At 40.7% G+C, this 17607-nt stretch overlaps 1 protein-coding gene across 10 annotated transcripts in view; it reads right to left on the reverse strand.

The window, feature by feature from the left end:
• Nucleotides 1-17607, reverse strand: part of HECTD1 (HECT domain E3 ubiquitin protein ligase 1) — a 76535-nt gene that overhangs the window by 45705 nt on the left and 13223 nt on the right. For all 10 annotated transcript variants that reach the window (XM_058666292.1, XM_004584741.4, XM_058666293.1 and 7 more), the window contains 10 exons: nucleotides 16590-16824; nucleotides 12379-12606; nucleotides 10738-11019; nucleotides 10371-10641; nucleotides 7987-8063; nucleotides 7808-7906; nucleotides 5251-5365; nucleotides 4561-4735; nucleotides 824-962; nucleotides 465-635 (listed from right to left, as the gene is read on the reverse strand). In XM_058666292.1, the coding sequence (XP_058522275.1) occupies nucleotides 465-635; nucleotides 824-962; nucleotides 4561-4735; nucleotides 5251-5365; nucleotides 7808-7906; nucleotides 7987-8063; nucleotides 10371-10641; nucleotides 10738-11019; nucleotides 12379-12606; nucleotides 16590-16824 (1792 nt within the window). The remainder of the gene's footprint in view (nucleotides 1-464; nucleotides 636-823; nucleotides 963-4560; nucleotides 4736-5250; nucleotides 5366-7807; nucleotides 7907-7986; nucleotides 8064-10370; nucleotides 10642-10737; nucleotides 11020-12378; nucleotides 12607-16589; nucleotides 16825-17607) is intronic.

A 17607-nucleotide genomic window follows, 5' to 3' on the forward strand; every position in this document is an offset into this window, starting at 1 on the left:
CTCCCTGCTTGTGGCCTGGGAAAGCAATAGAGCACAGCCCAAAGCCTTGGGACCCTGCACCTGCATCGGGGACCTGAAGGAGGGTCCTGGCGCCTAGCTTTGGCTTGGCTCGGCTCTGGTCACTGTGGCTACTTGGGGAGTGAACCAGCAGATGGAAGATCTTTTTTGTATCTCCTTCACTCTGTAAATCTGCCTTTCCAATAAAAATAAATAAATCTTAAAAAAATAAAAAAAAAATACAGCAAATGAGGCAAATATTGACTACTGAATTAGGATAATTAGGAATAGATAATTGATAATAGATAATTCCTCAACCATATACAGAATCTTTTTATATATTTAAAAAACTAACCAATAAAAAACTAATTCATAATACCATTATTTTTTCAAAAATATTATAATTTGAAATTAGATTATTCAAAGTAAATCCTATTCCTGTTACTACCACAGTTAAAACCACTTACTTTCTCTGGCTTTGACTCCTCTTCATTCTCATCATCAGAGGAAGGACCTGCCAAAGTTGACACTTTGCTAATCACACCAAGCCTCGCTAGCTGATCCAGAAAAATATCACCACCTTTATCTACCAAATCCCTTATGATCTGCAAAGCCAGCAAATGGCCATCATCATCATCCTGGAAGGAAAAATAAAGTGTATGGTATCAGGGAAATAAAAGAAAAACAAATACAGGTTTATTTGTCTAGAGTAGCCAAATAACAGTAATCTACATAAAACTATTTACATTGAAATTAGAAAAAAGCTTCTATTATACTGATTACTACAGGGAAATGAAGTCACAAGAGTTTCAAAAAAGATACAAACCTCTTGATCAAGGACAGCTGCAGTGATTTCCACTAGTATTGTAGGCAAATTATGACCAACATCAGAATCACAGACTTCTTTTAATAGTGCTTCAGAACAAAAATGAATCATTTTTCGAATTAGAGCAAGACTTGCTTTCCTTAAAGAATAAAAAGAAAAATTTTAGGTGAGGTTGAGATTAAAAAATAATAATAAAATTCAACCATAGAGCAATAAAAACTAAAGCATCCAATATTGTTCTACAAACTGCCAAAAAAGTACACTTAAGTTTTTAAAAACACATAAAAATTGAAGCAATAGGGCCCAGTGCAGTATTCTAATGGCTAAAGTCCTCACTGTCAATGCTGCCGGGATTCCATATGCGCGCCACTTCATGCTCCAGCTGCTCCACTTTCCATCCAGCTCCCTGCTTCTGGCCTAGGAAAGCAGTTGAGGACGGCCCAAAGCCTTGGGACCCTGCACCAGTGTGGGAGACCTGGAGGAGGCTCCTGGCTCCTGGCTTTGGACTGGAGCAGCTCCAGCCATTATGGCTGCTTGGGGACTGAACCAGCAGGAGGAGGATCTTTCTCTCTGTTTCTCCTTCTCTCTGTTTATCTGCCTTTTCAATAAAAATAAATCTTTGACACATGTTTCAAAGCTTCTGCCCTGTTACATGCAACAGTCTGGAAATGCTTGAAAAGCAATATTAGTAATATGACTAAAGCTCAATTTTTTTTACGATTTATTTTTAATGTAAAGTCAGATATACAAAAAGGAAGATCTTCTGTCTAATGATTCACTCTCCAACCGGCTGCAACAGCTCAAGCCGAGCCAATCTGAAGCCAGGAGTCTGTAGTCTCTTCCGGGTCTTCCAAACGGGTGCAGGGTCCCAAAGCTTTGGCCGGTCCTCGACTGCTTTCCCAGGCCACAATCAGGGAGCTGGATGCGAACAGGGCTGCTGGGATTAGAACCAATGCCTACATGGGATCTCGCCGCATGCAAGGCAAAGAATTTAGCCACTAGGCTATCACGCTGGGTCCTAAAGCTCAATTTTTTTAAATATTTATTTTTTTTAGATTTATTTTATTTTTATTACAAAGTCAGATATACAGAGAGGAGGAGAGACAGAGAGGAAGTGGAGCTGCCGGGATTAGAACTGGCGACCATGTGGGATCCCGGCACGTTTAAGACAAGGACCTTAGCCACTAGGCCACGCCGCGAGGCCCCTAAAGCTCAATTTTAAGGTAATCTTTCTTGGCATATTAACATCAGCAAAACCGATCATTTCTATAAATTTACTACTATATTTTACACTTAACTGGCATGACTGTTACATAATTTCAGAAGCTGAGTCAGAAACAGGCCAGCCAGATCTTGAACAAGTGCTCATGGAACGCCAGCATCACTGCAGCACATCATCAGGTCTTTAGAAATCTTTTCCCGTGGCGTCAAGTCCACTCTTCATCTCACAAAAAGCTCCTGCCATCTTCTAAGCACTACTCATTGAGCTTCCCAATGTTCTCCATTAATCAAAGTACTTGCCAAGGAAAAAAAAAGTATCTACTAAGGACCTCAAGTATCCAGTTCTATTCTATGCCTTCTTGTCTTTGTAGCATTAACAACAGTACGCAAGGCAGGATCTCAAGGCATTTATCACAGAAGGAAGAAAATAAAACCTATAAACCAACCAATAAAATAGTCTGTGAAGACAGCAAAATATGATTGATGGTAAGGCGGCCCTACAGGTATATATAAACTATGGACACAAACTTCAGTATGTAACATTTCAACAGAGTTCATGAAACAATCACCCATTCAGAACATCTGACAGAAAATAGCAGGCAGATGGAAAACAAAGGCAATAGCCTTAGACGTACTTGGGAATGTTTCAAAAACAGAAGCACGAGCACAGTTTAAGTGCTACTGGTTAGATGGTGCTAACTAAGGTCAGAGAGCTGGGTGGGAATTACAGGAACCTTGGAAACCTGAAGGTTAAAGAACTTCAATTTAGACTAATTAGATGTAACGGAGGGCTCAAACTGAATAGTGAGGATGATTGTCATTTAAGACATACACTGCAGGGACAGGTTTTCAGCCCAGCAGTTAAGATGTTCATGTCCCACACTGGAGTACCTGGGTTCGATTCTCATCTATGGTTCCTAGCCCCAGCTTCAACTTAGAACAAACCCTTGGAGGCAGCAGTGGTAGCTCAAGGAACCAGTTAACTGCAGCTGTGGCTTTGCCCATCCACTTTGGATATGTCAGCAATGAACCATCAGATGAAAGCTTTCTCTGCCTCTCAAATGAGAATAATACATCTGTATTACACCTACATAAAATTCAACCCAATATGCAGGCACAAACTGTACAGTAGCAAGGGAGAAAAATAGCACAAATAGTCAAGAAGTTACTGATATAATCAAACTATAGTCAATCAGCTTGGGCCTTACTACTGGCAAAGACAGAAGTAATACACTCTGCATACTCCACAGAGACACACCAGAATCGGCGGACTGACATCTAACTCCACACACATGCACAAAACGTGTTCACACTAGAAAATTCCTAGGTACTGTTAAACCACTCCGAAAATCCTGCCACTGCAAACATCTGAAATTTGCCAAATTCAACTAGCGTTAACTCACCTATTGATGCAGAGAACTCTGACTCTACGTCTACTCTATGGCTTACCACTCTGCATTACAACTTGCTGACCTGTGAGGGCACACACTAAGCCAAGTGGCAGCACTCATTTATCTCAAGTGGACATGTCACATGACCCCTATTAGCAGACCTCCACAAAGGTCACAAAGTGTTGGCTACACTTCACAAACTTTTTCTAAATATTCATAATATTTAGAGATATCAAAGAAACATCTGTTAAGAAATTAGTACTCTTGGTATTCCAAACCCCTTAAGAACAGATCACCAAGGGCCCGGCGGTGTGGCCTAAAGGCTAAAGTCCTCGCCTTGAACGCCCCAGGACCCCATATGGGCGCCGGTTCTAGTCCTGGCAGCTCCACTTCCCATCCAGCTCCCTGCTTGTGGTCTGGGAAAGCAGTGGAGGACGGCCAAAAGCCTTGGGACTCCACACCCGTGTGGGAGACCTGGAAGAAGTTCTTGGTTCCTGGCTTCGGATCGGCATAGCATTGGCCATTGTGCTCATTTGGAGAATGAATCATCGGACGGAAGATCTTCCTCTCTGTCTCTCCTCCTCTCTGTATATCTGACTTTCCAATAAAAATAAATGAATCTTTAAAAAAAAAAAAAGAACAGGTCACCATGGAGGAAAAAAGGCCCAATTCCTATTTCCAATCTAATTTTTACTCCTACTGTAATTTTTTAATCCTAAATTAAGCCTCAGATATAGGAATTTAGCCTAAAAGATGCCTGCATCCCTCAATGGAGTACTTGGCTGCAGTTCCTGGCTCCAGTTTCCTGCCAATGCAGACTCTGGGGAAGGGCTATAGTTTGCAGCAAGGACACAGCTCCAGTAATATGGTTCTTTCCACCTACCAAAAACGGCACCTCCATGGTCCAGCTTTGGGCCCCACCCAGGCACTGTCTTCGCAGGCAGTCAGGGAATGAAACAGCAGATGGGAGCTTTCTCTGGCTATCTATCTCTCCTTTCTCTCTTAAATACATAAATGAAAATCTTTACAAAGAAAACCAGGAACCTCAAATTCCCGTGGAAAAAAAAATAAAATCATACACTTGGTATCAATTAACTAACAGATACAAATGGTGTGAATAATCACCTTATTGAAGGCAGCATAGTTTGTTGAAATGTCTGTGCGAACACTGGCAATAACCTTTTCAAATATATGGGTGCCATTTCTGGATCTCCTTTGGGCTCGTTACATTCTTCTTCATCTTTATTTGTATCTTTTTTTTTCTTATCATCTCCTTTATTAACTGGACACATCCAATCACCTGCAGACATATATTAAAAGAGATACCTATTTGGAAATGCTTTTTTTCAAGTAAATAATAAGATAAACCCATCTTCAAACCATTATGTCACGAACACACTGAAATTATGGTATCATATCTATCAACAGTGTCTGTCAGAACACTTAACATCACCAGCACCTTCGGTGAGCTGAATGACAAAGATAACTTCTGAAATTCTGTGACACCAAAAATTATTTCACAGGGGCTCTGAAAACTTTCATCTTTTGTTAGAATGCTGCATCTAAACATGATCAATTACCTTTACCTGCTATTCCCACATCCCTTAAACTTCAGGTTTTGTTCCTATCTTAATCACGCAGTCACAAAGCACACAGAAGAGAAAGCTATTAGGGTTTTATTAAAGAAGGCTATCAAACGTCTTAGAAATAGCTCACTTACATTAATGTAAGGGTAGTACGTGTATAAAAAGCTACTTCCATGGAAGTGAAACTGAAAATACTAGACAGCTTAAAAAGAAAGAATTTATCACTCACCTGGAGACTGAAGAATAGCTACTACTTCACTATGGCCCCTTTCTCGAGCTTTATCTAATGGAGTTTTCCCATCTTCATCTCTCAGATCTGGGTTTGCACCATGCCGTAGCAAAGTCTAGAGAAGAAAAGCACTTAATGGGGATTAACAACACCCTATTTCTTTGAAAGGCAGCTCTGAAATCTAAATACTTCCCAGAGTAATTAAATCATGTAGACACCAATACAGGGCTGTCTTTGCACTTATCACTCTAAAAACAGCCTATTCACAGCTTCACAAACTAGATTAAATTTGGTTATTTATCGTCCCCCCAAATTAAATTATGTTACCATACTAATCTGTCACCCACTTCATCAAATTCTTCCTCCCAATTTCTTTAATAGTGGCATCAGGAGCTGATGCTGTAGTACATCATATTAAGCTGGTGTAAGTCCCAGCTTTTCCACTTCAAACAACTTCTTGCTATTGTGCCTGGGAAATCACTAGAACATGGTCCAGGTGCTTGGGCCCCACAGTCCATTTGGGAGACCTGGACGAGGCTCTTGGCTTCAGACTGGCATTCTCCCCAACGTGGCGATCTGGGGAGTGAACCAGTTGCAAAATCTCTCTCTTAACGTCTCCCTGCCTCTATCTTCAACTATGACCTCAAATAAACCAATCAACACATCTTTTTTAAAAAAATAGCAAGCTCATAAATGAACTCTCACATACTCTAAGCAGCAGTATAGATACAACCAATAATAAAAAAAAGCAGAGGCATCAAGTTGTTACCTGGCAATCAACCTTTAATATATAATGTTAACTGTATGGTTCTCTGATCTGTTCATACATTATCCTAAACCTTTCATAACCTCACATGGATGTAATCATAGTAATTTGATTTTTGATTAAAGCTTTTTTTAGCTAGATGACTTTAAGAATACCTAAATCAGAACTTCTAAAACCCATTTTGTTTATTCAGTATTAATCACCTACAGAAGCATCTTGCTCTCTAATCAATCCAATGGAATTAAAGCTTCCAGAGACATCTTTCTCTGCTACAAAGTTACAACTGCTTCCAAAGGACTCCTCAAATGCCTTTGTTTTGCTAAGAGAATTATTTGTTCCTTTAATGAACAGAAGTAACAGAAATACAAAGCTACTTCCAAAACTTCATGAAGAAATGGAATTCAAAAATAAGCTCATTTTAGTACAAAAAATGTGAAATCCAACAATAGCTTCATGATGTGCTTTCTACAAACCTTATGGAGACTACTTATATATACAATCATTCATTTCTAAGAAATTAGAAATTTTCGGTAGCAGGGGACTAGCTGAATAAACTTGTAAAAAAAAGTTTTCTATATTGTAAGGGAGGTTTTCAAATAACTTGTAAAAAAAATCAAGATGCAATCAGTGCACACTGCATAAGGAGGAAATAATGCCTATCTATGTGCTTTATTATTATTATTATTATTATTATTATTATTATTATTATTGGAAAGTGAGATATACAGAGGAGAGACAGAGAAGATCTTCCATCCATTGATTCACTCCCCAAGTGACCGCAACATCCGGAGCCAAACTGATCTGAAGCCAAGAGCCCAGAGCATACTCTGGATCTCCCCATGCGGGTGCAAGGTCCCAAAGCTTTGGGCTGTCCTTGACTGCTTTCCCAGGCCACAAGCAGGGAGCTGGATGGGAAGTGAGGCCACTGGGATTAGACCTGACACCCATATGGGATCCTGGTGAAGAAGTTAGTTGCTAGGCTACTGCACCAGGCCCTATTCTATGTGCTTTTATTTGGATCTATGTTAGAAAAGGTTGAAAAGATAACAAAACAAAAAACTAAAGTGCCTTGCCTGCTCCTCCCTATGGTGTAGCACATTAAGCCACTGCCAGCAGTGCTGGAATCCTATATGGACAAGGGCTTGAATTCCAGCTGTGACACTTCCAATCCGGCTCCCTGTTAATGAGCCTAGGAAAACAGAGGCAGATGGCAGGCAGCAAGTCCTCAGATTCCTGCCACCCACGTGGGAGGTCCAGAAAAAGCTCCTGGCTTCTGCCTGGCCTAGCCTCACTGCAGCATTTTGGAGAGTGAACAAAAGGATGAAAGCCATTGCTCTCTATCTGTTTTTCTTTCTCTCTTTGTAACTTTGCCTTTTCCAATAAATAAATCTTAAAAAATTAATAAATAAATAAAAATGACCCCATCTGTTTAGGCCTTGAACATCAGATCCTACAACTCGGCACCTTAAGAGGAACAGTTGATACCCCAAGTACTTAGATCCCTGCCAGCCACACAGGAAAGTCAGAAAGAACTCCAGAGCTCCTGAATTTGGTCTGGCTCAGTCCTGGCTGCTGAAAACATCTGGAGAGTGAGCTAGTAGACAATTTTGGTTGGTCTCTATCTTTCTGCCTTTCAAATAAATACGTACTTCAAAGGCAATTACATATTTGAGAAAAAGGAATGGAGTAGATGGAGATGGAATGCAGCCATGTCTTACCAGAATGCTTTTTTATCATAATTTTTAAGCATGTACATGCTGCAAATTCATAATTTTAAAACCTGTATTTTACCTTTGCTACTTGAGGTCTTCCAAAACATGCAGCATAATGTAATGATGATGACCTTTGACCCCTATTTACATCAGCACCTCTCTCACAAAGAAATTCTACCTGTAAAATGATAAAGAATCATAAAGTTGCTTCATTGTCTGCCTTTGATAAAAAATATTAACTTTTTTTTATTAGCTTACCATTTCCTGAGTTCCAAAAGCAGAGGCCCAGTTTAACAAAGTCTGACCCACATCATCCATAAAATTTACTTCAAAAGCTGAAAGTACAAATGAGAAACAAACCAACTCATATTAAAAGCCAGTAAAATAATAATGAACACTTCTAAGTTTCAAATCATTTAGAGATTAAAATTAACAATCCACTTCACAGAATCAAGAGTCTTTCAGGACCAGTGCCATGGCACAGTAGGCTAAGGCTCCACTTGTGGAGCTGGTATCACATATCGGCACAGGTTTGTATCTTAGCTGCTCCACTTCTGATCCAGCTCCCTGCTTATGGCCTGGGAAAGCAGCAGAAAATGGCTCAAATGCTTGGAACCCTGCACCCATGTGGAAACCTGGAGGAAGCTCCCGGCTCCAGGCTTCTGTCTAGCTCACAGCTCTGTCCACTGTGGACATGTGGGGAGAGAATTATTGGATGAAGACCTCCTTCTCTGTCCCCCGTCTCCGCAACTCTACCTTTCAAATAAAGATAAAATAAAATCTTTTTAAAAGTCTTTAAATATACGGTTGGTGTTTAACTCACTAAGGATTCATAAGGTTTTTAGGATGAAATGGAAATAAGAAATGGGCCTGATATCATGGCACAGTAGGCCAACTGCCACTTAAGATGGCAGCATGCCATCTTAATGTGCCTGATAGAAGAGCAGTGGGTAATGGCTGATGTGAAAACTAAGTGAAATCACTTAATTCTTTTAAAACAGAGCATGGAGTAAATATGTTAGTACAACTGTTTACATTGCTACTTCAGCTGCCTGCATTTCATAGCACAGTGCCAATTCTTGTTCCAGCTACTCTACTTCTGATCTAGCTTCCTGTCAGTGAACTCTCAGAATCATAACAGGATGAACAGAGGGGCCAGTCTAGTGTAACAGGCAAAGCCGCCACCTGTGATGCCTGCAATACCAGCATCCCATATAGCCACTGGTTTGTTTCCAGCTGTTCCACTTCTGATCCAGTTCCCTGTTAACAAAACAGGAAACACAGAGAAGAATGGCCCAAGTGTTTGGATTCCTGCCATTATAGGTGACACAATGAAGCTCCATGGCCACTGTAGCCACTTGGAGAATGAACCAGTGGATGGAAGGTATTTCTACTCTGTAGCTCTGATTGTCAAATAAGATGATGATGATGCTGAATCAGGTGCTTATGCCCCACCCATGTTCCTATCTCCTGGCTTCAGCCGGGGCCAGCTCTGGCTGTTGCAGGCATTTAGTGAATGAACCAGCAGACAGAAATAACCAGCAGAGAGCCACGTGGGGAGTAAGCCACTGGACGGAAGATCTTTCTCTCTGACTCTCTGTAGATCTGACTTCCCAATAAAAAGAAATAAATCTTAAAAACAAAACAGACCAAACAACAACAACCAAAAAAACCCCTCAAACTACTGTATATGTTGAGAGCGTTTTAGTGAGTGGTTAAGTCACTGCTCAGGACATCTATACCACATGCTAGAATAACTGGCTGGAGTCCCAGTGGCTAATGTGAATGCTGGGAGACAGCAGATGATGGCTTATGGATCTGGGTGCCTGCCACAAATGTGAGAGACCCTGATGGAGTTGTGCCTAATCAGTACCCTGGCAGTTACAGGCATTCAGGGAATGAACCAGAGTATAGATCTCTGTCTCCATTTCTTTCTATTTTTCACATATATTTAAAGAGAAAAAATTAATTTAAATGACTTTAAAAATTATATTTCAGTTTATATCAATCTTTTTTTTTATTACAAAGTCAGATATACAGAGAGGAGGAGAGACAGAGAGGAAGATCTTCTATCTGATGATTCACTCCCCAAGTGACCACAACAGCCGGTGCTGTGCCCATCCGATGCTAGGAACCTGGAACCTCTTCCAGGTCCCCCACATGGGTGCAGGGTCCCAAAGCTTTGGGCCGTCCTCGACTGCTTTCCCAGGCCACAAGCAGGGAGCTGGATGGGAAGTGGAGCTGCCGGGATTAGAACCGGTGCCCATATGGGATCCCGGGGCGTTCAAGGCGAGGACTTTAGCTGCTAGGCTACGGTGCAGGGCCCAGTTTATATCAATCTTAAGAAAATAATTATAATTTCAATCTGTAAGTTCACCTTAGAACTGGTAGGATGTCCCTCAGGTTATAAAGCAGGTAAATGTCAACCTTCATAGAAGTTTTTCTCATTAAATAGGCATTTATTCAGGTTTTTCTATGCAACAGGCTGCCATACAATTACACATGGGAAGGGGGAGGACACTGAAGAGACTGGCTAATCTATTATTTGGCATGACTGTAAGCAATACTATTCAAAAACAAAAATAAGAAATTGCCTATAATTCTTTATCTCACAATTTTTAAATTAAAAAGTATCTGCTGACCTCCCGTGTCAATTGCATCTATAAGTGCATCGGTATCTTTACTTCGAATACAGTCTATAAGCTGCCGATGTGAGCGTTCGCCAGAACTATCCAATCTCCGAAGTCCTGGAATTCTGCCTGTAGATCCAGCACTAGACTTTGGCAAAGCCTTACGTCCTTCAAATAATAGCACCAAGAGAAGATCAACCAAACGCATGGTATCCAACACACATCTTTCATCTCCTTGCAATGCACTTTCAATTGAATCTGGAAGCTCTGATCTCAGGAGATTCTGAAAATGAAAAGAGGGGAAAAAATGCAAAAGATTTACATTACACAAAAACATTTTTTTTTTCTGAAAAATTCAAAGATTCAAAACCATTCTTACGTGTGTGACCACTGGAGAGCCTCTGCAGAGTGTGGAGAGCAGACTGACAATGGTCGACACCTGGTTACTCAGTTTGGAATCTGCAGTTGCGGAAGGTGCTCCTGCGCTGCTTCGGCCAGGCTTGCATGCTGATGATGGCCCTGATACGGTGCCGCCAGCAGCAGCCATCCGAGATAACAGCTCCTCAGTTAATCCATGCTTGGCCAATGGAGCTGGGTCAACACCACGACGAGTAAACCGGTCAGCCAGTGATGCAAAGCACCGCAGAGCTCCATCTGAAACCTAAATGCAAAAGGAACATATACACAGATAAGATTCATCTCAAAGACCTAGTACTAATGACCTCAAAACTGACACTGCAAGAAAGGCAGTTGTTACCAAGTGACAACTAAATTTGATCATGGCTCCACAGCTGCTAACTATGAAAAGATTATGCAAGTATACTAGTCCTTGGATCCTTCCTCTGAGACAGGGACAACAGGATCGCATGTCTGACTGACATAGTTAATACAACAAATGGACATCCAGATCTATGTGCAGGTGTTTTGGCTTTAGTCTCCACTTTACTGCTGACTCCAGTTTCCAGATAATGCACAATCTGGGACAGAAGGTGACGGCTCAAGTAGTAGGTCCATGTCACCCACATGGGGAGCACCACCAAGTTTCATGCTCTTGGTTTTAGCTGGGCCAATCAGCAGATAGAAGAGCTCTATTTCTCTATTAAAATAAAAATGCTTAAATAATATTTTTAAATGGAGATAATGGAACCTAGACCTTATGGTGTTAGCTTAAATAACAGAATATTATTCAGGACTGGTGTGGTGGTTCAACAGGCTAATCCCCTCCATGCAGCAGCACCACCATCCCATATAGGCGCCAGTTTGTGTCCTGGCCACTCCACTTCTGATTCAACTCTGTTTATGGTGTGGGAAGGCAGGAGAAAACGGGTCAAGTGCTTGGAACCCTGTACCCACATAGGAGACCTGGAAGAGGCTCCTGACTCCCAGCTTTAAATAGGCTCAGCTCTGCCTATTGTTGCCCTGTGGAGAGTGAACCAGCACATAGAGGATCTTTCTGTCTCTCCTCTCTGTAAAATCTGCCTTCCAAATAAAAATAAATAAATTAATTAAAAAAAAATACATAACAACCTAAGTGGGCAATGAAAATTTGGAAATATTAACTATTACTAGGTACAACTTTGCCAAGATAATCTAAGAATAGCAACTGAAAATAATATATGAACAGTAAAAAGCTATTAAAGCCCAGTTTTACTTTCTAAGCTATTTATTCCTCAGAGATTTATAGGTAAGTTCGCGCTGCATCACTTTAATGTAATCCATTTAATTCCAAGTCAACAAGTCAACAAAATTATGGGGTCAACAAAATCACACGGAAAGCAAAAGTAGCTGTAAAATCATCACATTTCTATGACACTTAAAATCTAAGAAACTCTGATTACTTAAAAAATTAAAAAAGAACAAGCATTTTAACACCCGCTCCCCCCATAAAAGATATGACTAAATAGAGATCCTAATGAGTGCGAGGGACGAGATGAAATAACTCTACTTTAAATGAAAAGTCCAAATTACTGGGTGACAGTAAAATCTGGAAATTTAACATACACAATAGAAATGTATGTACCTGGTGATCTTCATGTTTCAATAAACTAGACAGAGATTCAACACAAATTTCTAAAGAAGAATCTTGAGGTTCCATTTTGCCACAGAGTCTTGAGACCACAGCCATGGCAGAGTGCAAGGTGTCCTTATGAACCAGGTGACCACTGTCACGAATGAAGGTGAGCACACAGTTCAAGCCACCAGCCTCGAAGACTGCTCCAGACTCGCGAGTACAAATCAGTTCTAAAACCTGTAAGAGGAAAACAAAATTAACAAATATATACAAGTCTCATATCAGCTTTATAGAATCCCAAAAAGTATAATGCACATTGCAATTTTACCACTTTAAAAAAAGTGAATTTTAATATTTAACCCAGTACAATGAAAGCATCATTTCATCAATAAAAAATGTTGTTATTATAGTTTAGATTCTTTTACAAATTATCTTTCTTCATAGCTGAAATTTATTTCTTAAAGATTTATTTATTTTTATTGGAAAGTCATATATACAGTGAGGAGGAGACACAGAGGAAGATCTTCCAGTCGATGATTCACTCCGAAAGTGACCACAATAGCTGGTGCTGCGTCCATCCGAAGCCAGGAGCCAGGAATCTCCTCCAGGTCTCCCATGCAGGTGCAAGGTCCCAAAGCTTTGGGCCATCCTCGACTGCTTTCCCAGGCCACAAGCAGGGAGCTGGATGGGAAGCGAGGCTGCTGGGATTAGAACCAGCGCCCATATGGGATCCCGGTGCATTCAAGGTGAGGACTTTAGCTGCTAGGCTACCACGCCAGGCCCATAGCTGAAATCTTATAACACATGTCATTTAATTCACAGTGCTCAATCATTACCACACTGGACAGGCAGATTTCAATGAAGAAATCTACAAAGTAATCTAAGAAGCTAGAAATAATTTGGCAAAATCTTCTAAGTTCCTAGACACCAGGGAAAATGTTGAATACATGCTTCCTACTACTACTATCCATAATCCTCACTTTAAGTTTATAAATATCAAGACTTTAAAAACAAAACTTTTACAATTATGTGGATATCTACAGTGCTCAAGTACAGCTGGAAAGCTAAACGCGATCATTAATCTTAGACATATCAGAAATTCATACCACCCTGTGTGGAAGATGTTCAAGGGAAATAGTGTAATGAAAACTCTAGTTCCTAATTAACCAAACAATAGGGTATAGTGAAGCGTTTGCAGACAAAAAAAAAAAAAAAAATCAAGCCCTGATAAGTGAAGAGCGTGAACTCTCCAGAGCAGCAAGCAGTAACTATTCACAGGGTGCCTGCATTCCTCTCCCAGTGGCTGGTCCTGGCGCTCAGCTCCACCTTCAAGCTCTGGGAAACAGCATATGATAGCCCAGGTACTTGGGGTCTTGCCATGCACATGGGAGAACAGGAACAAGTTCTGAGCTTCTGATTTTAGCCTGGCTTAGCCTCAGCTGCTGTGGGCATTTGGGAGTGAAACAGCAATGGAAGACCTCAGTCTTTCCATATCAATCTGCCCTACAATTTTTTAAAGATTTAATGGGAAGGTAGAAGGACAGAGAGGAGAGGAAGAGTATCTTCCATCTGCTGGAAATCTCCCCACATAGCCATAATTGTGAGGTCAGGACCAGGTCAAAGCCAGGAAGCACCTGAACCACCTTCTGGTGCCTTTCCAAATTGGCAGAAAGCTGGATCCAAAGCACAGCAGCTGGGACTCGAACACTTCAATTCGGAAGTCAGGCATCCTAAGTGTTGGCTTAATCCATGCCATCACCATGCCTGCCTCAAACAAATAAATCTCTTCCAAAAAAAAATTTAAAGAAACCAGAAAAGGATTTGATTATCAATTACATGAGTGTAACAGAAAAGAAAAATAAAGGATAAGGCATAAGTTTCTGTGTTAGGTGTCTAGGTAAGAGCTGAAGACAATTATCAGTTAAGATTGATAAAACATTCATATATCCTGTTAAATATCCAGCAGGCCCCTGATTATGGAGATTAGAACTCAAGAGAGAGATGGGGGTCGGAGCAATAACTCAACCGGCTAATCCTCCATCTCCAAGTGCCAGCATCCCAAATGCGTGCCAGTTCATCTTCTGGCTGCTCCACTTCACATCCATCTCCCTGCTTTTGACCTGGGAAAGCTTTAGATAAAGGCCCAAGTCCTTGGAACTCTGCATCTGTATGGGAGACTTAGAAGAAGCTCCCGACTTGGTTTTGGCTCAGATCCGGCCATTGTGACCATTTGGGGAGTGAAGCCAGTAAATGGAAAATCTTTCTATCTCTCCTCTCGGTAAATCTGCCTTTCCAATAAAAATAAACACACAGAGATGAGGGCTAGAAATAAAGATGAGGAGTATATGCTTGTTAATAGAATTGAAGTGATAAATGAGATGATCTAGAAGCAAAATGTATATAATTTTAAGAAAGTAAAAACAGAACCTTAGGAAATACTGCCATTTAATAATGAAGGCTATGTAAAGCAAAAAGAGAAAGAAGAGGAAATTCAGCAAAGTGTGACAGAATGTAGAAAATAAAGCTTAAGAATGAAATGTTCAGAAAGAGCAAACACTACTGTTAAATGCTGCTACAAAGGATCACAAAGTTTGGCAACAGGATATCATTCATGACCTGCTCCTTTTCAGTTTTAGGGACAGTTACACAAGAGTACTCAAAAAATTTCATGAGGGCATGGCAAAGCAGGCTAGTGGCTAAAGGCCTTGCTTGGCCTGCGCCAGGATCCGATAAGGGTACTGGTTCTAATCCCGGTAGGCCCGCTTCCCATCCAGCTCCCTGCTTGTGGCCTGGGAAAGCAATCAAAGATGGCTCAATGCCTTGGGACCCAGCACCCGTGTGGGAGACCTGGAAGAAGCTCCTGGCTCCGGATTGGCTCAGCTCCAGCCGTTGCGCTCGCTTGGAGAGTGAATCATGGGACTGAAGATCTTCCTCTCTGTCTCTCCTCCTCTCTGTATATTTGAGTTTCCAATTAAAAAATGAATAAATCTTTAAAAAAAATTGTCATGAGGGCCAACATTGGAGTCAGCAGGTAAGTTGCCACTTGTTCCACTTCTGATCCAGCTTCCTGTTCAAGTGCCTGGGAAGGCAGCCAGCACAAGACAGCCCAATCACATGGGTCCCTGCAATGTATGTGGCTTCAATCTGGCCCAGTCATCTGGAGAATGAATCAGCAAATGCTCTCTCTCTGGCTCTCCACCTTTCAAATAAGTGTATCTTTAAAACACCTCATAGAAAATTGTGCATTAAAAAAAAATTCCCGGGCTCGGCAGCGTGGCCTAGTGGCTAAGGTCCTCGCCTTGATCCCATATGGCCGCTGGTTCTAATCCCGGCAGCTCCACTTCCTCTCTATCTCTCTTCCTCTCAGTATATCTGACTTTGTAATAAAAAAAATAAAATAAATCTTTAAAAAAAAAAAATTCCTGATTTTTTTTATTTGAAATTATTTTCTACATAATAATCATACCTTTTAGTCTATTTTCCACAACCTCTGTTTATATTTATCTGTACAGATGCAAAACTGATTTTAGCAGCAAGAAGAGTGATTAAGTGTGAACCCTTTACGAACTTTTTTTTTTAATTATTTATTTGAAAGGCAGTTACACAGAGAATATCTTCTATTTGCTGGTCCACTCCCCAGTGGTCCCAGTGGTCCCAGTGGTCCCAGTGGCCAGGCCTAGACCAGGTTGAAGCCAGGAGCCCAGAGCCCTGAGCCCCAGCTGGGTCTCCCTCTTGGATGAAGGGGCAGCTGCTGAGTTGGAGACAGAGTAGCCTTTTAAACCAGCACCCTTATGGGACGCTCTGTCGCAGGTGCTGCTGAGAAAGCAGGAGAGGATGGCTCAAGTCCTTGGGCATCTGCACCCATGTGGGAGGCCCAGAAGAAACACCTGGCTCCCAGCTTCAGATTGGCCAGCTCAGGTCATTGTGGCAAACTCTGGAGAATGAACCAGCAGATGGAAGACTTCTGTTTCTACTTTTCTTTCTGTAACTACATTTTTCCAATAAAAATAAGCACTAAAAAAAAAAAAAGAAAAGAAAGCAAAAAAGAGAAAGAAAATCTTTCTGAGGCTCAACAGGACTTCCTTTGGTTCCACAACAGCCATATTAACATTGTTCTAAACTACACTCATTAAAGTATAATGAATGTTGAAAACATTTTGTTTTAGTAAAACATATTTTTTATTCTCTAATGTTCAAAACGGCCAACGAACAATACTTACCTTTACACACTGTTCAGCTAAGTCTCTGCTAGTTCTGTTGTTAAGCTCAACTACAACCAAACGATTACAAAGTGCTTTTACAGCTCCATCCACCCCAACAATCCGTCGGGTGCACTCTGCAGATACATCCAGATAGTATGTTATGGCACGGGCCGTCACCTCTAACACATTGTCTGGAGCACTTTCATCAAGGAAGATTTTGCAGAGGGCTGGTAAGAAAGTGCGAGGAGGACATCTGTAACGAAAGAAATTATATTAGATCTAGGATTAGTAAACGCTTAACATCAAAATATTATTAAAATAACTAAATATTTCTAACAAATGAAAAATTACACAATACTGAATTTAAGCATTATATAATATTTCTACACTATTTTTGCTCTCAGAACAATACTTAACAAATTTCATCACTGCTGAAAACAACAAGTTGGAACAGCTTAAAGCAGTAACATTAACTTGAAACCATGTTAAAAAAGAAAATCACAACTCTTATTCAACTCTCAGCTCAAACTAAAAGGTTCCCCAACCTCCCTAGGTAAGCAATATTTTCCTGTTCTCAAAACCTCATTAACAACAGGGCACATACTGTTGAATATATTGATTTGTTTCCTTATTTATATAAAAGTTCATGAGGGCCAGGGACATACATTGTTCAGTTTGTTTCGCAAGCACATGATTTGTCATCTGAAAGATCAGGGTAAAACATTAAACAGCAGCTGTATGACCTTTCTGAGCCTGTTTTTCATTTATAAAGCAAATACAATACCTAAACAATAGTGTACTTTATATGGTTATGAAGATTTAATGAAATGCATATAGACAACTCAGTATTTGGTATCATACTGAACAGTCTGACGCCTGTTAAAAGATTAATTTGCTTAAGACTGTTTCACCAAAAACAGTATGTGGGGCTGACACTTGGATTAGCAATTAACATACCATATGGAACATCCAAATAATCATACTGGAATGCCAAAGGTTCAAATCCTGCCTCCACTTTCAATTCCATCTTCCTGCT

This window comes from Ochotona princeps, chromosome 6 (genome assembly GCF_030435755.1).
Source record: "Ochotona princeps isolate mOchPri1 chromosome 6, mOchPri1.hap1, whole genome shotgun sequence".
NCBI lineage: Eukaryota > Metazoa > Chordata > Mammalia > Lagomorpha > Ochotonidae > Ochotona > Ochotona princeps.